The sequence below is a fragment of the Panthera leo genome, chromosome A3 (assembly GCF_018350215.1).
Source record: "Panthera leo isolate Ple1 chromosome A3, P.leo_Ple1_pat1.1, whole genome shotgun sequence".
Lineage (NCBI taxonomy): Eukaryota > Metazoa > Chordata > Mammalia > Carnivora > Felidae > Panthera > Panthera leo.
This window is the reverse complement of record NC_056681.1, coordinates 11,277,391-11,299,926: the sequence shown is the minus strand read 5'-3', so window position 1 is coordinate 11,299,926 and position 22,536 is coordinate 11,277,391. Positions and strand designations below refer to the sequence as shown.

The 22,536-nt window shown below is 53.1% G+C and overlaps 2 protein-coding genes across 3 annotated transcripts in view; one reads left to right on the top strand and one right to left on the bottom strand.

The window, feature by feature from the left end:
• The window catches only part of PTPN1 (protein tyrosine phosphatase non-receptor type 1), a 68,887-nt gene extending 48,892 nt beyond the window's left edge, over window positions 1–19,995 (top strand). For both annotated transcript variants that reach the window (XM_042930678.1, XM_042930679.1), the window contains exons 4-10: window positions 3,910–4,008; window positions 9,433–9,570; window positions 12,741–12,950; window positions 13,364–13,525; window positions 13,901–14,124; window positions 16,456–16,627; window positions 17,887–19,995. In XM_042930678.1, the coding sequence (XP_042786612.1) occupies window positions 3,910–4,008; window positions 9,433–9,570; window positions 12,741–12,950; window positions 13,364–13,525; window positions 13,901–14,124; window positions 16,456–16,627; window positions 17,887–17,910 (1,029 nt within the window). In that variant the 3' untranslated portion in view covers window positions 17,911–19,995. The remainder of the gene's footprint in view (window positions 1–3,909; window positions 4,009–9,432; window positions 9,571–12,740; window positions 12,951–13,363; window positions 13,526–13,900; window positions 14,125–16,455; window positions 16,628–17,886) is intronic.
• Window positions 19,996–22,057: 2,062 nt separating this feature from the next.
• The window catches only part of RIPOR3 (RIPOR family member 3), a 73,710-nt gene continuing 73,231 nt past the window's right edge, over window positions 22,058–22,536 (bottom strand). Inside the window, exon 22 of the mRNA XM_042930677.1 lies at window positions 22,058–22,161. Within this exon, the coding sequence (XP_042786611.1) occupies window positions 22,058–22,161 (104 nt within the window). The remainder of the gene's footprint in view (window positions 22,162–22,536) is intronic.

Genomic DNA, 22,536 nt, shown 5'->3' with positions numbered 1-22,536 from the left:
ACAGAGCATGAGCGGGGGAGGGGCAGAGAGAGAGGGAGACACAGAATCTGAAGCAGGCTGTAGGCTCTGAGCTGTCAGCACAGAGCCCGACACAGGGCTCGAACCCACCAACTGTGAGACCAGGACCTGGGCCAAAGTTGGATGCTCAACTGACTGAGCCATCCAGGTGCCCCTATGTTACTCACTGTCTTAATCAAACAGCAAGGGGAAACTACTGGAGTGTTTATTTTTTTTTTTTTTTAACGTTTATTCATTTTTGAGAGACAGAGAGAGCGCATGAGTAGGGAAGGGGCAGAGAGAAGGAGATACAGAATCCGAAGCAGGCTCCAGGCTCTGAGCTGTCAGCACAGAGCCCCATGAGGGGCTCGAACTCATGAACTGCCGAGATCATGACCTTGAGCCGAAGTTGGAAGCTCAACCAACTGAGCCACCCAGGCGCCCCTCTCTCTCTGTTTTTTAATCATAATTTTTGCTTTCTCGTTCTATATCAGTTTATCATTCTTTAAAAAAAAATTTTGGGGGGCACCTGGGTGGCTCAGTCGGTTGAGCATTCCGACTTCGGCTCAGGTCATGATCTCGCAGTCTGTGGGTTCGAGCCCTGCGTCGGGCTCTGTGCTGACAGCTCAGAGCCTGGAGCCTGCTTCGGGTTCTGTGTCTCCCTCTGTCTCTGCCCCTCCCCTGCTCACGCTCTGTCGCTCTCTGTCAAGAATAAATAAACATGAAAAAAAATTTATTAAAATTTTTTTTTAGTGCTTGTTTATTTTTGAGAGTGAGAGAGACAGAGCGTGAGCAGGGGAGGGGCAGAGAGAGAGACACACACGCAGAATCAGAAGCAGGCTCCAGGCTCCGAGCTGTCAGCACAGAGCCTGACACGGGGCTCAAACCCACGAACTGCGAGATCATAACCTAAGCTGAAGTAGGACGCTTAACCGACTGAGCCACCCAGGAGTCCCAGTTTATCGTTCTTTTATATGGCTTTGGCATATAGGGTGATTTTGAACGTCGTACTTCTGTTTAACATTTAGAGATTAAAATAACGGTGAAGCCAGAAAGCATATGAACAGAGGCTGCTTTAGGGCAGGGAGCTGGGTCAGAGCAAATCTACCGTGGCCCTGCTTTACTGCCCTGTCTTGTCCTGTTCCCCTCCTCTCTGTCCATGAGGACAGTCAGTCTGAGTGCCTCCCAGTGTACAGAACAACAGCCATGCTGTGTTCAGTCCTGGGACCCATTCAGGAAGTTCTTGGTGTATGCACAGGGGGCGGGCCTTTACAAGGCCTCAGGTCAAAGTCTTCCCAGCACCCCTGGGGTGGTTGGGGTAGAGTGATAAGGAAGGAGATCCTGGTGGTGGCAAGCTGGCGGGAAGAGGTTGAGGGAAAAGCAGCTTCTTGGTAACTTCTCTTTTTAGAAGAAGCCAAGTTTTTTACTTCCTGATTTCAGCCGTTCAACTTTGGTGTGGGGTTGGGCAGTCCAAAGCAAAGATAGATAGGGGTATAAAGTCAAATGGAGCGCCAGGATATCACCATGGAAACTTTTACACCACTGCCTTCCCCACCCCCGTGCCCTAGCAGTTACTTGGCACATCTGAAGGTCTCTCTGTTTTGTCAGGTGGTACCATGGACATATCTAGCTGCCTGCACGTCACCCTTTGCCCTGGGATTTATAAAAGGGACTGAAGTAACCTGGCCCCAAAGTTATACCTCTAGACAGTAGGAGTGAAACATTTTCCAAGCTACAAAACCAAGAAAACCCTGCCCATTTTTTATTTTCAGTGTTCATGATGCAAATAATACAAGTCTATAGTCTTTTTTTTTTTAAGCCAGTGATGTGGAACTATAGAGAATGATGGCAAAGGTGCCTCTGTTACCTTCACAGTGAAGTGTTGGCTAAGTTGCTGTGTCTCCTTTCAGATTTTATAGGATTTAAAAAAGATTTTTTTAACGTTTATTTATATTTGAGAGAGAGAGGGAGAGAGACAGAGCATGAGCAGGGGAGGGCAGAGTGAGACAGAGACAGAATCTGAAGCAGGCTCCAGGCCCTGAGCCGTCTTCACGGAGTCCGACGTGGGGCTCGAACTCAGGAGCCGTGAGATCGTGACCTGAGCCGAAGTCGGACGCTCAACAGACCAAGCCGCCCAGGTGCCCCACTTACATGATTTTTCAGTCCCTGAGACCCATCCTAAACTAGGGTGATGGGAGGTGGGGAAGGTGGCAGGCTGGGACCTGGTGGGAGCCGCCCCTGTGAGGCCTGGCCCTCATGCCCAACTTGCAGGATGAGAGACCTAGTTGGCCAGCCGGGAGGCCTGGGGCTGTTGTCTGAGGCTCTGGCTGGAGCGCAGATGTGTCCGGTTTAGGCAGCAGGAGGAAGAGGAGTTCAGGAAAGTGAGTGGGCACTGAGGGCCCATGTGGTCAACAAAGGTGTGGTGAGACTTGAAGGGAAAGGAGGCAAAAAATCAGGAGAATTTGGATGAAAATAAGTGAGACTGGAAACCATTCTAGAAGTGGTGCTGGCCGGAGGAGGTGATGCGTTCTGTCACGGAGGTGAAAGGTGATGTCCTTTCCAGGCAGTACTAACAGTTGAGACAAACTGGAGGCGTCCATACTCTTGTATCCAGTAAACACCTATGCCTACTGCCAGTCGGCCCGTACCCCACCATGTCCCGGTGCCCACGCTGGACCCCTTGGGCTACCTAACTGATCATTTGTGACTACATCTTTTATGTTCTTTGGTCCAAGGATGAAGGTGGTCCGTAGTCAGGCATCATTTTTTTTTTTAAGCTTATTTATTTATTTTGAGAGAGAGCATGCATGTGTGAGCAGGGGAGGGGCGGAGAGAGAAGGAGAGAGAGAATCCCCAGCAGGCTCCATGCTGTCAGTGCAGAGCCTGACGTGGAGTTCTATCCCACAGACCGTGAGATCATGAACTGAGCCGAAATCAAGAGTTGGGTGCTTAACCGACTGAGCCACCCAGGTGCTCCGGGTTCATCATTGTTTATTTTTTTTAAGCTTATGTATTTTGAAAGAGAGACAAGGGCACCTGGGTGGCTCAGTCAGTTTAGTGTCTGACTTCAGCTCAGGTCATGATCTCATGGTTCATGAGTTCGAGCCCTTCGTCGGGCTCTGTGCTGACAGCTTAGAGCCCGGAGCCTGCTTCAGATTGTGTCTGCCTCTCTCTCTGCCCCTCCCCGACTCGTGCTCTGTCTCTCTGTCTCTCGAAAATAAATAAACATTAAAAAGGGAAAAAAAAGAGAAAAGAGACAACACGAGTGGGGGAGGGTCAGAGAGGGAGGGAGAGACAGAGTGCCAACTGACTGAGCCACCCAGGGGCCCCTCATCGTTAGTAATAGTGATAATAGCTAACATTCCACTGGATGTGTACCATGTTCCAGGTGCTACGGTAAGACCTTGACATGAACGGATATAGTTAATATTCCCTTCACAGCCTTGTGAATAAGCGCTATGATTGGTTGAGTGAGCTGGGTGGAGAAACTGAGGCATAGAGATGTGAAGTGACTCATCCCAGGTCACGCGGACGATCAGTGATTGGAGCTGAACTGAAGCCACCAGAAGTGTCACCGATGATCACTTCCCCATACTGCCTCTTCCCAGCACCCACTAGCTTTGTGCCATATTCCACTCACCGTCAAGAGGGGCCTCAGTGGAGCCCCTCTGCTAGCCAGCTCAAACCGGAAAGCAGAATCCGCATTTTCTGTCCTCTGCTGGTCAGCCCGGAACCAGCCCTGAGAGGCAGATACAACCTTCCACCACCACTAGGCAGGGAGGGTGGCACCTGTCCCAGCCTCAGCTGCCCTCGTGCCTAAGGGCACTGTCGTCGGCCGACCGCCAGTGGTGAGCTCTCGGTGGAGCGAGTCAGTGTAACATCACGCACACTTTGTGGATTGTGTATTTGCAGGGCCCTTTGCCCAACACGTGTGGTCACTTTTGGGAGATGGTGTGGGAGCAGAAAAGCAGGGGCGTGGTCATGCTCAACAGAGTGATGGAGAAAGGCTCGGTAAGTGACGGATTTATCTGCTCTTTACGTTACCGTCCGTAAGCGTGCCGGTCCGTGAAGTTGTCATTTTTGTCTGAGTCGATTTCTTGAAATTGCTTTTGTATTTCTTTTACGTAATGTCCTTTTTAGTAGAAAAACTTAAAGAAGTGATATACACATACATGTTTATTGTAAACGAGTCAGAAAAGTAAATGAATTAAGAAGAGGGGAAAAGGTCCCAATTGCCCTTGACCTATCCCTCACTCATCAGTCAGTCTCTCTCCAGAGTGTGTTCATATTTGTTCAGGAACACCCTAGCCTGCGTGCATCTGTCCCTTGAGTCACCGCCCTGGCCTTTCGACTTGTTCTCCTCAGCGTATCCTACACCGAGACCAAGTGTCACCACCCCTTTTCCCAGCTGAAAACCCTTGTGGGGCTCCCACCGCCTCCTGGGATGTGCCCGTTGTGGCTACAGGACCAGTTAACCGGGACCCCGGTTTCCCACATCCATCCCCGGACTCCAGCCAGAACACACGTCTGTTGTTTCAGTTCTCTGGACCAGTCTGAGTCACTGTCCCACCCCAGCCCTCTTGCAGGTATCTCCAGTGGCTTCCCTCGAGTCAGCCACGGCTCATGCTCTCCCGCCCATCTCATCGTGTGGGTTGCCCGTTACAGGCCCGTCTCCCGTGCGAGGTGATATAGTGTGCGGGGCACAGTGGCGTCAACGTAGCGAATAGACGCCACACCCCTGCTACCTGGCTCCTTCCCTCCTCTCCCGGCCGGGGGCTCTCCAGCCTTGGCAGTGGAGGCCCTGGGAGAAAGCGAGCAGAGGAATGCGGACACCAGTAGGAATGAGTGGCCAGGAGCAGAGAACGGCGTGTGCCCAGGCTTTGCCAGGAGCCGGCCCTGTGCTCTGGGGCTCACCCGGGCCACTGCGCTCACAGCTGTCCTGGCCGCCTCGGGTCCCGGCTTGCCAGGAGAGCAGAAGGCTCCAGAGAAGCCGACCCTCCAAAGAAAGCACACTCGTGGCCCTAGAGGGTAAAAATACAAGTGCAGAGAAGTAACATCGAAGGGGACTTGAGCTCCCCCACGGAGCCCCCCCCCCCCCGCCCCCCCCAAGAACCATTCGTAGTTACAGCCCACGGCACGACGGCGCATGTTGAAAATCAGGCTTTTTGCCTCTGCGCCCTTTTCTTAATCTTAAAGTATTTATTTGCTCGATAACAACAGATGGAGAACTTACCTGAGCGTTCAAAGAATGAAATCCTGCTTCTTAGAAAATTGTTTTCAGTGAAAGTGGTTTTTCATGTTTTCTGCTTCAGTGGCTTGATTAGTAAAATGTGAAGTTACAAATGTGGAGCCACCTCCCACCCGTCACCACTCTTGTCAGCAATTTAGAATAAAGAGACAAATGTTAGGTTCCCACAGTATACACTCTCTGCGAGGGAAAGTGAAACGTGGTGGCCTGGCCACACGTTCAGCACCCGGTAGCATCCAGGGTCTCGAAACATCAGCACCGCTGACACGGGAGGACACGGGAGGCTGCTGGGCAGCGGCCCTGGCCTCCACCCACGAGATGCCGCTAGCCTGCCGGCCCCACCGGCGGCAATCAGAAGGTCTCCAGACATTGTCCAAATCTGTGCAAAATCGCCCCCAGTTGCGAAGCACTGTTCTGGATGGTATTGAGGGTTGGGAAGTTTCTTTTTTATAAATTTTTTTGAGTTTGTTTGTTTTTTGAGAGAGGGAGGGAGCACGAGTGTGAGCGGAGGAGGGGCAGAGAGAGAGGGAAAGAAAGAATCCCAAGCAGGCTCCACACAGCGCGGAGCCGGATGAAGGGCTCCAGCTCCCAAACCGCGAGGTCACAACCTGAGCCAAAACCAAGAGTCAGACGCTTAACCGACTGAGCCACCCAGGCGCCCTGAAGGGTAGGGAATTTTAAATCGAGTTGTTGATCCAGAAATCATTGGATATGGTAGCATTTCCTTTTTATTTGGTACTGAAGGTTTGGGCGAAACCTCTTTGCCGCTGGCACAGTCCCGCAGGGGCGCTCTCGTGACGTCGGCACTGCGTGCTGCTCACCGGGCCTGTGCTTGGTTGCCCGCCGTCCAAGGCTGACCGTAAATGGACCATCCATCCTCTGACAGTTTTTCCCCTTGGCCATTGAAAGAAAAAAAGGAAACCTGGCTAGTTGATTCTCTCGTACTTTACTGTGATCGTGTGACGTTAGTCTCGGTTTTCCTTTGTAACTGTCCTTCCCGCTCAGGGTCATGCACACCGACGTGGAAAGTGGTGAATGGTTTGAGGTTCTTAAAGCTTCTTGGGGTCAGCAGTTTCAGTCCAGCGTCGATATTATCATCCCCATTAGAGCTGACTGGGGAAAATTGTAAGAGGCTGCAGTGCCTTATTTGCTTAGCTAATCTAATTATAAACCGTGCAGCCGTCCCACGTTATGAACCAGCTTGCAGAGCGTTTCCGTGTGATGCGTATTTGTTTTCTGGTTTCCTTCCTTCTCTGAGTAGTGTAGGACATGCCCCTCTTATTTCTGCCAGAGCTGGCCGTTAACCCTTTTGGGACCTTGTGCTTCCTGGAAAACAGTAGTGCGGGAAATGTGTGTTAGACTGCGCTCATCCAGGTACCCGTAGGTCTCGGTTCGATTTCCAGCTTGAGCGGAGACGTGTCCGTGAAGAGTGTGTATGTGGGGAAGGGCAGGGGTGGTGGCTGTTTAGGCAGGGCGGACAAGCAAGGTGCTGTTTAACCAGAAGCACCGCCTGTATCTCTCTCCCGAAACCCCAGCTAAAGGTGCTGTTTGATTTCAGTGCTTTTGCACACGAGACGCTCCGGATTTGTATCACGGGAACTTCAGGCTTCATCCGTCTGCTCGGTTAGCTCTCTGGCTTGTCACTCCTTGGGAAAGCCGACTCCTCTGTCACAGGGTCACCCCAGGTGTCATTCATGGATTTTTCTAAAGGTGCCTGGCTGTTTTGGAAGGCCGGGGCCTCTGTCGCCCATCCAGCTTCCAGGTGGTAACGGCAGCCACGACAGCCACCGGCGTGTTGGTGCTGCCACGGTGACGTTTGGTGCCGACCCAGGACGTGGCACGATTTGAATCCTGGTGAAGGACTGCTTTCAAGTAAGATAAATCTTCTCGGGTTGGTGTGTGTCAGTTTAAAAGCTAGCAGGAAGTAGTGATCTCGTGCTTCAGTTTTTTGTTTTGTTTTATTTTGTGTGTTAAAACAAAAATTCGTACAGGAAATGACAGCAAGCAGAGCATGGCATGTTACCGCGAATGCCTGAGAGCTCTTAAAAATAAACACCGCTCGATGCACACTTCGTGCGTGCCAGGATTGCACACTTCTTGCGGACTTTCTTTGGAGGTAGTAGGCGTCCAGAATCTCGGGCTTGTACCTGATCGCGGAGGTTTCTTAGGCTTTATATGCAGTTTTGAAAGTGAGTGTTTGCTGTGTGGAGGTGAAATTTGAAAGACTCTTTCTTCCCTGCCCATGAGACCCGAAAGCATTGGCCTCTTCTTTGGCAGCGACCGGCCGTTCTGCCTTCCCGCTTCTCTGCTCGCTCGTGGCCCTGGGTGCGTGCTCCAGCCTCATGCGGTGTTGCGCCCGCCAGGGCAGGCTCTTTGGTTCTGGGGTCTTCAGGAGCCGCATGGCCCTGATGGTTGGAAGCGTGGAAATAAATGCATCCTTTAAACCTCTTCTGTCGCCAGTGCTGGCTGCCCTGCCCACTTTGGCTGAGCACGGGGCCTTGCCTCGTCGCTGATGCTTTGCGTCCCGAGCGGCAGAATTACCTTGAGGCCGACAGATTGGCCGTGTTCCGGGGGTTCATCTTTGGTGTTCAGTGTCAGGGAGGTGATCTGGGTGAAACTGGCCGGGTCTTTCAAACAGGCCCTGTCCGGGCTCTTTCGAAAGCCGTGTGGGCCTTCTGTTTCGGAACGGTGACGTCGATGCTACGCTGACATCACGATCTGGTGTCTGTTGGGGTGTTTCTCCTTTTTCTGTGGTTGCAGAACAGCTGCAGCTGGGCCGCGTGCGGCTTCGTTAGAGCAGGCCTGGTGGGCCTTCGTGCTTCTGTCTCTGGTCTGCTGAGGAACATCCTGGCTCTTTGCTGCCCAGGGGACGCCGTGGGCTCCTGGGCCTTCTGCCAGAGTCACCGTGGTCTGTCCCTGCCCCCCTGTTGCTCTTCTGGCACTGGCTTCTGGGCAGTCACTGCCTGGGAAACCCCAGTCACCCCCCCAAGTGCACCCCTGTCAGAGGCCACTCCTTCCGTATGGTTTTCCCTGATCTCTTTCCTGTAACCTCAGCTGGCCTGGAACATTATTCCCCTCTTCTGAATTCCCATTGCACGCCCACAGGGGTTCCTCCTGCCACACCACCTCGTCACTGCTTAGCACGAACAGTCTCTCTCCTGACCGGCAGGCTGGCCCTGCAGGGTTCCTTCCACCTCCTGTGGCATTTCAGACACAGCACCCTGTGCCTCGGAGAAGGTACTGAGTGGGCCAGCGCGTGTTCAGTTGCAACTGGCTTGGATTTGTGCCATTTCCCAAAGAGCTGTTTACGTCCACTGGTACTTCATGTGGCGGAAATCATGTCTTGGGGGTTCCCTCTTTCTGGGCACCTTGTCTGACCTTGTGGTTCATAGACCTTCAGCTTAGCCCCCATCTATCAGCTGTTTTGGTCCAAAATGTTCACCAACAAACAGAAATGTCTGCCGTGGAAACCTAGTTGAAGGTATGCCGCTAAATTTGAGTCCCAATTTTTTCTTGAACTCTAAATAAAACCAAATTTGGGGGGTTTGCTTACTTTGAAGAAAAAGTTCATGAGCTACATTTAAATGAAGACCTGAAATTATTCCTGAAATTCTTAAACTAGAAAATCAAAAGGATTTTTCAGCACCCACCCAAACCAGAATGAAAGGGTGGGATACAGCAGTGGGTGATCCCGAGCCCCGGAGGAGCCCGTCTCCTGCCTTCTCTAAACATCCAGCCTGTTCACCGTGTTCCACTGTCTCCTCTAGACGTGGTTATTTTCCCCAGGGTAAGGAGTCTACGTTGTGCCAACGGCACTGACCAGTTCTTGGTAGTCTTCCAGATGGCTGTGCAAGTAGAGTCTGTGAGAGACTAAAGCTTTTGTACGGTTTGACTTCGCTTCATAGATGGTCTGGAAGGACCAGACCCCTGGAGCGCCTCATGGTGGGGAGAGCCAGGGAGCGGCTGCGTTTGGAGGTCCGAGCCCTCTCTGCCCAGCTAGTCCTGGTTTGGGTCTTCACCCCCTTCCCGTCTCCCCAAGAGGCAGGTTGTGCTGACGGTGACTTCCAAGGTCAGAAAACTCCCGGTTTCCCCGTTGGGTTGTCCTAAAGCGCGTGGAAGGCACCTTGTACCTCCCTTCATAGGAAAACCGTCCGTGGCTCACAGTAATGCATCCTTTTCTCTTCTAGTTAAAATGTGCGCAGTACTGGCCTCAGAAAGAAGAAAAAGAAATGATCTTTGAAGACACAAATTTGAAACTAACCTTGATCTCTGAAGATATTAAGTCGTATTACACGGTGCGGCAGCTAGAATTGGAAGACCTTACAGTGAGTATCGCGTGCTGTTCCGTACTTCGGACGGGCCCTGGCTGAGATGTCTTTTCACCTGGGTCATACTGCCTAACCCCGGTTTTTCCGGTCCCTCCCTCGCCACAGAGCTCCCTCCCTAAACTGGAACGCCAGTTCATCACGGCTTTTAGGGAAAGGGGGGTTTCTCATCTAAAACTTCTCCGTTCCTGTCTTTGCAACCGCAGAGGGACTGAAACGGTGGCCTGCATGTCACGTAGCAGCCGCTGCCTCTTTTGTCGTCCACGGTCTCTTTAGCGCGAAGCGAGGGAAGAAGGGCCCTTCTGGGGCTGAGTTCACGGTCGATGAGGTCTTGGGTTTGCTCGTTGCGGAAGAATTTATAACACCAGCTGCTGGCCGTCATTGCAAGCTGGTCTTGAAACGGGCCAAGGCGCGGGGCTGAGAAGCTGTACCGCACAAGGCCCGCGTGGGGGTTCCAAACAGCCCAGCAGGAGCGCTCGCCTTGTGGGGACCCTCTACCAGTACTCGCAGCCACGGGCGGGAGCTCCCAGCAGCTCCCGGGGACGTCCGCAGCGAGGGCGGCCAGCCACCACCTTCTGGAACGTAGCTGCGTGGGGTGGATTCCTGGCCCCGCCGTGTCAGACTGTCAGACTTCGGGTGGAGGGGCATCGTGTCTCCCCGTGTCTCCGTTTCCCCTTCGCTCAGAGGGGGGTTTTGTAAGGGTTCAGAAGGTAACATAGGGGAAGAGGTAGAACAGCACTGGGTCAGCAGGTACCGTGGAGTCGAAGTAACGGGTTTGGCCCGGGAGCAGCGCGCACCCACAGATGGAAGGGCAGGCGGGATCGCGGCTCGCCGGGCTGCGCCGAGGTGAGTCTGCCCCCGAGGTTTATTCACGTGCCAGTTTTAAACTTCCTGCTTTCCAGTGCACATGACTCCTGTTGTTGCATTGCTAATTGAAACAAGATCTAGCCCTCCGCGCGGGTGACCACGAAGCAGAGGAGAGGTTGAAGTCGCGTGGCTTCCGCGAGCACCGCGGGGCACTTCCCGAGTGCTGTCTCTTCTCTGTGTGACGGCTCTGCAGCCGTGATCCTGCTGCAGCCACACACGCGGGCTCCAGGGCTGTGATTTATGGAGGGGTTTGACGGAGGATTTTCAGGAATAATGTTGGCAGCGTGTTGGAATGTGCCTGGAGGATTATGCACTGGACTTTCTTCTGCATGCTCTTTAAATTTTGCAAGCCTAACACGAAGCGCGACTTCTGGTAAACTCTTGAGACGATATCTCCGGCTCGTTGAGGGAAATGGAATTCTGACCGAGCAGAAGCGGCCCGTGCTGTGTTTGCAGAATACGTGCAGCAGTGTGGAGGTTTTGATGTTGAGAAGATCTGGTCGCTCTAACAGACTTTGTTTTGAAAAATTCTTTTCTCAGCCGTGTGTCCGTTGAGACACAGGTCTAGAATGGATTCCTTGAGAAAGAGGTGGGCAGGTGTGCGAGAGGGGATGAACAGGAGATAACCGTCCCTTTTTAAGGATTGAAAGAAAGAACTTGCTTTTGGTATATTTCCCCCCCCTCCCCCCATTTTTAAATCTATTTTTAAGTGTTTTTCTTTCCCTAAAAACCAGAAAGGGCATTTCTCATTTTCAGCCACCCAAGGAGACCATTTTCTAGGGAGGAAGAAAATGGCATTGCCTAGTGTGGTTCTATAAATCATCTTCATGTCACCGGCAGATTCTTCCAGTTCAGCAGAAGGGTGTCTGTGTGTCAGAGCTGGTGCAGGGTTACATATGTATATATGTTGCTGATGTAAAGTCACTGGGGTTTTCTGTAGGCTCTCTCATACGTTTTCATCCCACTGAGCCCCAGGAAGGCGGTCACAACTAAAGCTAAGCTCTGGGAGGGCAAGGACAGTGTCTTTGCCACATGGCTGGCACATGGCAGGCACTTTGGGCACATTTTGTTAAGTGAGGGGAGGCATGGCATTGTTGGTGAGCAGGCCTCTGGCCCAGGCCCAGGCCTTTGCCGCCAGCTGCTCTCCAGGTGACCTAGGCACTGACATGGCCCTTGGCACTGCGTGGCAGGGAGATAGATGCTCAAGGCGGTGTGGTTCCTGTCTGCATGTCTTCTTCCTGTGCCCACTTTGGCGAGGCCGGCGGGCGTACCTACCCCATAGTAAGACTGGCTCCCGTGAATGGTGTGCCCTTCGCCGAGCAAAATCTTGAGTGCTCTCCTCCCACTGAGAACTACGTTTTGATCATTTCTGCCGGAGGCCAGGTGTCCACCCTGGGGGTGGACTCTTTGTAGGTTCAGAAGGAGGAGCAGAGCTGAAAGTGGCACCAGAGGGCCACTCTTCTTGCTGTTGCACTGGGAGCAGACCGGGCCAGGGGAGAAACACTTGGGGACGAGGACCAGGGTCTTCCTTGCAAAAGTTCCTGCCGCAGGCTCTGAACACGGGCTCTGGAGTCCAAACTGAAACTCCTGCTTCCTCACTTAATGGAGGGTCAGCCTCCGAGCCTCAGTCTCCTAACCAAGAAGAGGGGAATAGTGGGCGTACACGCCCCCAAAGGGTTAACGTGAGAATTCAGTGAGCTGATGCGTCTGGCGCTAGAACGCGGTGGGGCGGGTTGGGGCTGGTGGGGTCGACACCCTCCTCCTCAGCTGGGTCATCGAGCCACACGTGGCAGCCACCGAGCCTTGGAGACGGAGCTGGTTCCTTTTTTTCTCTAAAATGGCAAGAAGCCCGGGATGACCCAGAGCTGGTGCCACATGCACAGAGTTACGTTTTTCCTCTTTCGTGGGAAGCCTTACAGGGCTCGAGGACAGGACCGCCGTGGGCGGCGACGCGGCATCATTGTGCCTCGTGGGGCAGAGAGAAATCACTTGTAACCGTGAAGACGGCAGAGGTGATAGGGGCACCGGAGGAGAGATGTGGGTGAGGATGTTCCATATGCTAAAGGAAGGGACGTCAAGGCAGGTGTCCAGTGTCGGGCACCTCAGTGCTTGGAATTCCTTGACTCGGCGAGTGGACGGGAGGAGATCCGGAAATGTGAGAGGTGAAGCTGCTCTTAGAGTGAGATGGGGGCCTGGTGGGGGCGACTCTTCGTGCGTACTCGGAAGCAGTGATTTCTGTACAGATGATTGTCTCAGAATTGGCATGAGGTGTCTTTTTGGTTTTGTTTTTGTTTTTCTTTCAGTCTCAAGAAACTCGAGAGATCCTACATTTCCACTATACCACGTGGCCTGACTTCGGCGTCCCAGAATCGCCAGCTTCGTTCCTGAACTTCCTTTTTAAAGTCCGCGAGTCAGGGTCACTCAGCACGGAGCATGGCCCTATCGTGGTGCACTGTAGTGCGGGCATCGGCAGGTCGGGGACCTTCTGTCTGGCTGACACCTGCCTCCTGCTGGTGAGGAGGCCCCTGAAGACCCTGGGAAGAGAAGGGAACCCATTGAACATCTCTTGTGGCCTCTGCCCACGGCTTCTCTGCCATGGTCTCTGCAGTGACCTGGCAACGATCTTCCATTTTTAACACTTGCCCTCCTGTGAAAGTAGCTCTACCCTAAGAAGCTTTTGTTCAGGGGGGTATTCTTCAGTTGAATTGCAGAATCGAGGAAGGTCCAAAGAATGCTCTTCTCTCATTCTTTCCCCTGTGCCCTGGTGGTCCCCATTTTGCTGCATTTACTCACATGGTCTCCAATTCCGCCTCCCCACGGCCGTTTTTGGCTGAGTAGAGACCAGAGCACTCCTCCAGAACATGGAAAAATCACATTGCACTTGAGAGTCGGAGCTGACTCGGGGTGTCTCCTCTCTGGCTTTCAGATGGACAAGAGGAAAGATCCTTCTTCTGTTGATATCAAGAAAGTTCTGTTAGAAATGAGGAAATTTCGGATGGGACTGATCCAGACAGCAGACCAGCTCCGTTTCTCCTACCTAGCTGTGATCGAAGGGGCCAAGTTCATCATGGGAGACTCTTCAGTACAGGTAAGCATTGCTTCCGCTTTTCATCCAGGTGTGTTGATCTCGAACTTTTGTCTCTGAAGAAGGAGGCTGTCAGCTGTGAAAGTTCAAACCCTAGCACGTGTCACAAGAAGTAGCTGTCCTTCGTGTTTAAAAAGCTAGAAAGCTGCGGAAACGTTCACCACGTTCCGGTTTCTGCCTTTGACGTGTTGACGTAGAGAGCGTTGATGGGGAGAGTAGACTTTATTTTCGAAAGAGTTCACCTTCCGAGTATATGTGTCTGCAGCCCCAGGGAGCAGAGAAAGCCCCTCACCTCTGCTCGCCTGAAGGGGAGCAGATTTCCTGACACGTCAGCCCAGTGTGAATACGAATGGAACTTTCTCTCGCCGCTTTCTCCAGGAGCAATGGAAGGAGCTCTCCCACGAGGACCTGGAGCCCCCACCCGAACACGTCCCCCCTCCTCCCCGGCCGCCCAAACGAATCCTGGAGCCACACAATGGGAAGTGCAAGGAATTCTTCCCAAACCACCAGTGGGTAAAGGACGAAACCGGGGAGGATAAAGAAGACTGCCCCGTCAAGGAAGAAACCAGAACCCCCTTAAACGTCCCTTGCAGCGTGGAAAGGTAAGGCGAGGGGGGCCTGGCTTATTGGGGTGAGGGGATGTGACCTTCCAGTTGAGAGACGCGTGTTGCCATTGAAACCCTGTGGACACAGCCTCCTCTTGGCAAGCGTAGCTTCTGTGTCTTTGAAGAATGAGGCCCCAGAGACATCCAGCCGCAGGTTGGTCCGGTGAAGTGACCCAGTTCGGTGGGGCTCTAGCACCACCTGGTGGCACCCATTGGAACCAGAGATTCGCAGGACAGTCCTGCTCGGAAATGACCTTGCCCTCCCTCAGGCTTCCAGCCAGTCCTGAAACGTGATATCCAGGTTAGACCGTTACACTTTCAGCCCCCAAATGGTCCTTCTGGAAGTTTCACCTTTTCGTGTGCTCTTGATTAACTTAATGCCATTTAACCAAGATTATTGAGTACCTATTGGTACACGTGAAGTACTGAGATCGCTAGAACATGGCCCCTGGTCTGTGTTCTAGAAGATTCTGTGGGGACAGAGACCGTAGGTTATGGTTGGGAGCCTGGGGACAGTAAGGAGACGGAAGTGCAAGCTGCGGCGGTCAGCCTTCTCCGGGTGCTCAAGGAAGGCTGCCCACATGAGGCGTGGAAGCTTGGAGAACAAAGGGAGGCAGGCCTGAGCCAGAGCCTCTGGAGGCAGTGCCCTTGGTCCCTGATTTTTGGATGAGTGTGTGCTGTGCCCCCAGCATCTGTCCACGTCTAGAAATTTAGTGCGTGGCAGTTCGCAGACAGGTGTGCAAGAGATGTACAGGTGGAGGTGTTCGTTGTGGCATCGTTTGCAATGGTGAAGAATCAGAGCTGAGCCAGTTGTATATCCAGGGATTTGATAAGTTGTGCTTTCTCCTACCTTGGGATGTTCTGGAACTGTTAAAGGACAGGATCGGGAATTATACTCAAGAAAGCAGGTTGTACGTGGTGGGTGCCCCAGTGGTCCTCTGGCTACATCGATCATCAGAATCTTAACCTGGGCACCTTGCTAAATGCTGGTTGCCAGGCCCCAGTCCTGACCTATGAAGTTGAGTCACCAGGGTCCTCCTGCAGCTGGGTGCCTGTCACAACAACATCCCATCTGGTTCTAGGGCTTGAGGAAGGTCTGTGCAGCGGGGCCTCCCAGAGCAGGTCCAGGTGACGTGCAGAGCGATAGCTCGGTGACGGTCCCCCAGGGAGACTGTGCCTAGCTTCCAAGGGCCTCTGGTGACGTTCTCAGGGCGGGCCAGTGTGCTGCATCTGAGGGCCTGCTGAGAGTCGAGGGTGAGAGAGGAGAGAGCTGACACGTGACTGGTGTCCAGTTTGTCACCTGTACTGGTTGAGACTGGCGAAGAGTGGTGGCTCTCACACTGTGTATGTGAAGGTGGTAGGGAGGGAAGGGCGGATCTGGGAAGATAGAAGCCAAAGAGCTCCAGGAAGAAGCGCAGCCATGCTAAGAACGTACCTGCCTCCGGACAGCAGTGGGGGCCCGCGTGCACACAGACCTGGGCCCCGCGGCCAGGGCTCGCGGCTGCGTGCCAGAAAGCGGGTGCTTTGTACCGCCTCCTCCTGTCTCCTGGGAAGGGGGTGCCTCAGGGTGGTCCTGCCAGTCACACAAGATGCTGCTGGGGTAGAAAGACCCTGGAGTGGCCTGTGAGAAGCAGGACGTCTTGTGGTCAGGGCCTCTCGAGGGAGGCCAGGGTGGAGGAAAGGGAGAGGCCTGGAGGAGGTGGTGAGGAGAAGAGGGGCCTCTGCTGGCCTCTCTGAGACAGCCCTGGAGCGAGAACACCGTGCACATCGTCCCCGCAGGGTGTCTCTGGCTCGCCACCAGAAGGGCAGCCAGGGTCCTGTGTGCAGGATCCCTGAGCAGCGGTGCTCCTGGCAGGATTGGGTTGATGCTGGGGACGCGAGCCTGGCACAGGGCGGGCTGAGGGGCAGAGGGATGTGTGATGTCCCCAGGTCAGCCAGCAGCGACAGAGGCTCCTGGGGAGAGGGTGGTAGAGTGTGGGCCACACCATTGCCTTCTGTGATCTAGAACAGAACGTTCTCCAAGCAAACCCCAGGACAAACAAGCACCTGTCTTTGCACCAGTGGCTGTATGTGTCCTCGGAGTCTTACCCACCCCCATCACCAAGGAGTCCACTGGTCTCCGGAACCATACCTTGGCGATGGAGACCGCCTGGGTCTCGGGGCGGGTGGCTGTGGGGGTGCCAAGTGGGCTTCAGGTCGGTGTCCCCATCGCCAAGGTTTCTTTACACATGGCTCGTTTTTTTCTTAGAATTCCAACTGTCATCATAGCGTCCTCGGCATCGTTTTCCCTAGAGTGGGTAACCAGTGTCCGTCCCTCTCCTCCCTCAGCACGAGTCCAGACACTGAAGTCAGAAGGCGGGTCACGGGGGCAGGTCCTGCCCAGGGGGAGCCATCACCGCCCAAGGAGGAGCAGGACCAGGCGCTGACTCCCTGGAAGCCCTTCCTGGTCAACATGTGCATGGCCACGGTCCTCACGGCCGGCGCGTACCTCTGCTACAGGGTATGTTTTCACTGATGGACGTGCTGGCAAGACCTCGTGTACAGAAAGCACTGGCCGACAGCCCGGCGTTAGCATTCAGTGCTGTGGAAGGATCTGAGCCAGTCTCAGAAGAAACAGAGCAGAGGTTTTTAAAGTCTGGAACTGTGAAGGGCTAACGAGAGAATTGAGGATTGATGCACCGGGGTTTTAAGGAGCCCTGTGGTCCCAAGAATATACGAGTCTAATCTCAGGGCCTTAACCTATTCAGGAGTAAGTAGAGAAAATGCCAAATACGTGTCTCTCTGTCTCTCTCTCTCTGTCTCTCTCTCTCTGTCTCTCTCTCTTTTTTTTTTTTGCGTGTGTTATTATTTGTTTTTGAAAAAAAATAGAATTACAACACATTGTTGTTTTTAACCTTTATAAAAAGCAGCTTTTGTTATTTCTGGAAAAAAAAAGAGACTAGGCACTTACAAAACTTTCTTGTACCCTTAGGTGGTGTAACCAGATACACAGTTTATATTTGATTTCCCAGGGAAAGTCTCCCACACTTTTCCGAATGTAAACTCCTTTGGAGAAGAGGGTTTAAGGGTTTAGGGCACCCTCTTGCTCAGTCGCTTCCTCCGCTGTGTGCATACTGAGCTTGGACGGTGCCCGCGAGCTTTCCTGTCGTAAGAAGACAAACAACAAAAGGCCATCTCTGGAAAACAAAACCCAGCTTCTGCTTTTGCTCAGGGTGTCCCCGCCGGTTTTCCATTGTTCATTTCTCCGTTGATCCCTTCTTGTTCCAGCCATCTGGGTCATGCCCCGCCCTCGTCACCCCGCCTCCATAGACGGGGTTTCTCAAGGCCCCTGCCTCAGGGTCAGAGGTCACAGCAGGGTGGCCACCAGCTTTGCACCCTGCCCTTGAGATCCAGAAGGAGCAATTTCCACTTCCTTCGGAATATAAAGTGAGGGGAGGAGGGAGGATTGGCCTCAAGACACTGCTCCTGGAAATCACCTCCCAAGACACTTTTAAATCCTTTTGAACATCCTCTTTCCCAGCGACCGTCTTTGAGTAGATCAGACGGTTTAGCAACGCGCAAGCCATTTTTTTCCTTAGGGGTGATTTTGGGAAGGGGGCCATTGTAAAAGAAAATCGAAACCCCCTTCCCTGGAGGCCAGCTTGGGGGCGGTGGCGTGGCGGCCGGGGGGGCGGCCTGGGGCGGCCAGGGTCGTGCAGGGCTCTGCAGCTCCGTGGGGGTGGGGCCGGGCTCATCTGAAAATGTTTGGTTTCATTCCAGTTCCTGTTCAGCAGCAGCACATAATCTCCTCCACTCCACCTCCACCCCACTGTCCGCCTCCGTGCCGTAGAGCCCGCGCCCGCCTAGCAGGCACGCCGTGGTAGGTAAGGGCCGAGGACAGCGTAGCCGGCCGTGACCTGGACGGACGTTTGTTCTGCACTAAAACCACCGTCCCCGGGCTGTTGGTCTTACCCCTTTTGACGGTGTCCCCCCTCCCTTTCCTTTGAGCACCAAATCCACAACCCGTTTTTTGAGGAGAACGAAGGAGAGTACGGGGCCGGTGGCCTGTGCGGGTCGCGAGGCTCGCCCTGCCCGGAGCGTGCTCTCGGCGTGGCCGGCGCGTCCGGGTGGGCGGGCATACGCTGTCCTCCCGCAGACCTCTGCGGAGACTCCACTCCATATTTATTGTTTGGTTTTTCCCCAAAGGCGTCCGTAGTGCACTAGCATTTTCTTAAACCAATAATGTATTAAGAACTTTTGATGTCAGCCTTGCATCAAGGGCTTTATCAAAAAGTACAATAATGAATCCTCAGGTAGTGCTGGGAACGTTAGATTTTGCCATGAGCCTGCTGCGTCAGACCAGTACTAGGAAGGAGGACGGTTGTAAGCAGTCGTATTTCGTGGCATTGTGGGTAACGTGAGAAGAGGTTTGGCATATGTTTATAGGACATGGGATAATATATAACGAACACTTGGATATTTAAGATACGTGGTGTGAGATTACTTTGTCCCAGTTACCCCCTCCCAGTTATCTGCTAGAACCTTGTTCTCAATCACTGCTTTCCCTGTGTGTATTAGAATATGCATGTATGGTCGTCTTGTGTCCTGATCCAGTACCACGTGCTTGAAATACTTAGCTCTCTGCTTATTAATGTGCCCCGTGTACAAGTCCAGTCTACCTTTGCATGACCTGATCGTTACGTGGCTGTGGTTCCTAAGGCTGTTGCTGAAATAATCACCATTCCGCAATGGGGTGATGTTTTTCAGTAACAGATATTTGCCTAATACCTGGCATGGCACTCTGGTGACTTCCTGGTGAGGCCCCAGCCTGTCCTTGTCCAGCTGGGTCCCACTGTAACTCAGACATTCCAAGGATATGGGAAGCCATAGTCCCACCTCACGCTCTGGACGTTTAGGCAAGCGCGGTCCCGTTACCCCCCCCCCCCCCGCTCCCCCTCCCCGACACCTTGGGGATCAGCCTCCACTGTCAGAAGTTGACGCTCTTCTCGAGCAGACCGTGATTCGGAACCAAGGCAACTGCTGGAAACCGCACTTCCTGAAGCAACCCGGGTGTCGGGCCCTCGGAGTCTGCCTGCCGCCATCCCGGTCCAGGGGCCTTGCTGAGAGCCACGTCTGCCCCCGCCCTTGAACCCTGGGGACTGATGGTGCTCACGACTCTTCCTGCAAGGGAACTTAAGACCTCCACGTTAAGTGGCTTTTTTAAACGAGAAGAAGAAGAAAAACAAAACAAAAAAACAAAAAACAAGGCAGCTGTAGCTCACGAGCTGCTCATTCGCCAGCATTTTCACGTGTTGCCTTTCACGTGTCAGAAGCCCGTGCAGAGAAATTCTGTGGTGGGAACGTTTGCGGCATCACTGTGCAGAGCCTTGGAGAGGTGCGGGTGAGGCTGAGATGCCAGGCTGTCAGCATTTTTGAGTTGGGCTTGTGTGTTTGTTTTTAAAGTCCTGTATATGTATGTAGTAGTTTGGGTGTGTGTATATAGTAGCATTTCAAAGTGGATGAACTGGTTTAAGCTCCTGTCCTTGGAAAACAGATGGCTCTCCATCTTGTTACACGTATGTTAGAGAAGTAGCGAGCTGCTCTGCTATATGCCTTAAGTCAATATTTACTCATCAGGTCATTATTTTTTACAATGGCCGTGGAATAAACCATTTGTACGAAAATAAAAACAAACGAAAACAGCGAGGCGTTCTGGTATAATACCTTTTCAGGTGTATGTATACACGGCTGCATGATGGGGGGAGGGAGGGGGCGCGTCTCAGGGTCCTGTGACCTCACAGAACTATCAGACTGTACAGTTTTCCAACTTGCCATATAAATGATGGGTTTGCGTTTTAGTTGCAACAATAAATTTTTTTTTCTAAAGAACACGGATTTGGGGTGCCTCCCATGCCTTTGTTTAAGGGGCCTGAAGCAGGACGGGTACCTCCTGTTTCTTTTCTGCTGCCGCCCGCGGGAAGCAGGTGCCGTGGGTCGGGTGGCCAAGGGTCACTGTGGCCTCCTGTGGCCTCCCGGGGTTGTGCGCGCCATTGGGCTGGGGGAACGCTCCCTTCCTGGTGAGTTTATTTGGCACTCCGGGCCTCCGCCCGGCTTCTTCGACAGCGACGCCACCCACCTTTTGAATGTGCAGGCCCCTGGCTACCATGGCAGACGTGCACAGGACCTGCTCAAGAATGCGTCCCCTGTCCGGCTGCCTGGGAGACCCAGCGGTTACCGCTTCCAGCGCCTCTGGTGAGCCACGCGTGACGGACGGGTGACGCAGAGGCAACGGGATGGAAAACTCATGTATGCGGTCTGCCTTTAAATCTCCTCGAAATTGATCTGTTGACTTTCTGTTGTGAAGTAACTTCAGACTCCTAAGATGTTGGTAAAATATTGTAAAAATCGTTCGAGAATTCCTTGTCCTTCAAGGTTGTGTGACTGGATGCCTGCTGCTGAGTAAACGGTTCGTGCTGTGGGCTCCCAGCAGGATCCACGGGACTGGGGGGTAAAAACAGACGATGGTCATGTGACCTGTGGCACACCCACAGAGGACTGTGGCCACGGGACTGCGGTGTCACACCCACTGTCACCTCAGTCTGTTTCAGATACAAAAAGGGCATCAAAGCAGTCATGAAGCGGTGGGATGCCAGTGTAGCGAAAAAAGCTGAATCTGTAACTTTGGTGCAGAAATCACATGAGGCCAAAGGCTGGACAAGGAAGGGCCACGCGGCTCAGTGTCCGTGTAGGAGCGGGCGCTCAGGGAGCCTTCGGCCGCACGGGGGGCATAGGGGGCTCCAGCCCCCCGCCTCCCTCCTCACCTGCTTGTGCGGGAGAACCCGGCCCACGGGGCTGCACATGGTGCAGGAGGGGCTGCTCTTTTCCTCCCTGGGAGGTTTGTGGAAGCAACCACTGCTTTGTGCTTTTTTCAGGTAAAGTGAGACACCGATAAAATTCATTTTAATTGCAATTCAAAAAACTGAACATAGGAACAAGGCAAATAAATACGAAGTTAAACCGAAAAGCACAGAATATATACAGGAAGTTTACATGAGAAGGTTGAAGAGTCCAGAATCCCCAATGCCATTGTCAGGAGTCACGTACCCCAGGTTGTCTCTGCGGCTCAACACAAAAACAGTTCAGGACACATTTGAGGGTTTTGTTTTTTTTTTTTAACAGACTTAAATAAGAAACGAATCTTTCTTTAAATACATTCTTCAGTGAAATCTTTCTTCAAACCGGCTGATGGCTTCTGACACAATTTATCAAATCGGCCCTAAGTTGACTTCCGTTCAAAAGTTCGATTCCATTTTGATGAGTGAGGTCACGGTGAATGCTTTTACTGACACGACACAAGGTTTCCTGGCCAATGACGTTTTCTTCCTTGTGCTGTTGAACACAGTGACGATAAGGTCCACGGTCTGCAGGCCGCCACCAGGCTCCACGGCGGCGTTTGGACTACTGCTTGGGTTAAGAGCATGAATCGTGGAAACCCTGGCTCTGTCTGTCTTCCCACCTTGCCCGGCTTGCCAAGGTGACGGCTTGCTGCCATGGAAATGACCCACTGCGTCCTCCTTAGCGAGGTCAGTCAGCCCGCTTGTCTCTTCACTGCCCGTCTTTATTGAACCAGCAGTGCTGAGCAGGCCAACCGGCAGGGAGACTTTGATTCCAGGCCTCAACCCGCCTGGCCTTGGCCCCTTCGGGGTGCAGCTGGCCGGGGAAGGTCAGGCAGATTCTCAAAACTGAAAGCTGGTCGTTTGACTCAAGTCCAACAGCCTTCAAAGTGCCGCACGTCCCCTTTTCCTGCTCCTATATGCAAAGTCCCATTTGTGCCCCTGGGCTGCGTGACTGGTCTGGGGACTGAGGGAGCACAGAGCATACCCCCACCCACAGCTCTGGCCCTGGGTCAAGGCAAGGCAGCAGCAAAAACAAAGGTGCCAGCTGAGGCTTCTTAAAATACAGTGATTTCAATATCCGCTTCCTGGCAAAAGGCTTCTCCTCTTGGTTCCAAGCAGAGTTTGTCCATCTTCTCAAAAGCTGAGCGTCCTTTCTCCCCTGAAATATTAAGGTGATCAGTCACTGGATTGTCCCCCCACCTCAGCGTTCCTGCTCTGGTGAACCCAGCTGGCCTTAGTGGCAGAGGCGGGTGGCATTTGGGGAGCTCCTGCTGGCCACTCGCGTGGAGGGACCCGGTGCCTCCCCCTTACATTCAAGACAGAATTTGCTGAACTTTATTCCTGCCTTGCACCTGGCTCTCACTCCCAAGGATCATAAACTGAAGCTGAAGAGAGAAATAAGGCACTTCATGCCACCTCAACCATGAAGGAAACCCATCTTGGCCAAGTGCAGTTACGTGGGTCGCCGACAGCGCTTGGCCTCTGTATTGTTTTGCATCTCTGAGGGCTGACCGTGGCCCCTCTAGCACAACCT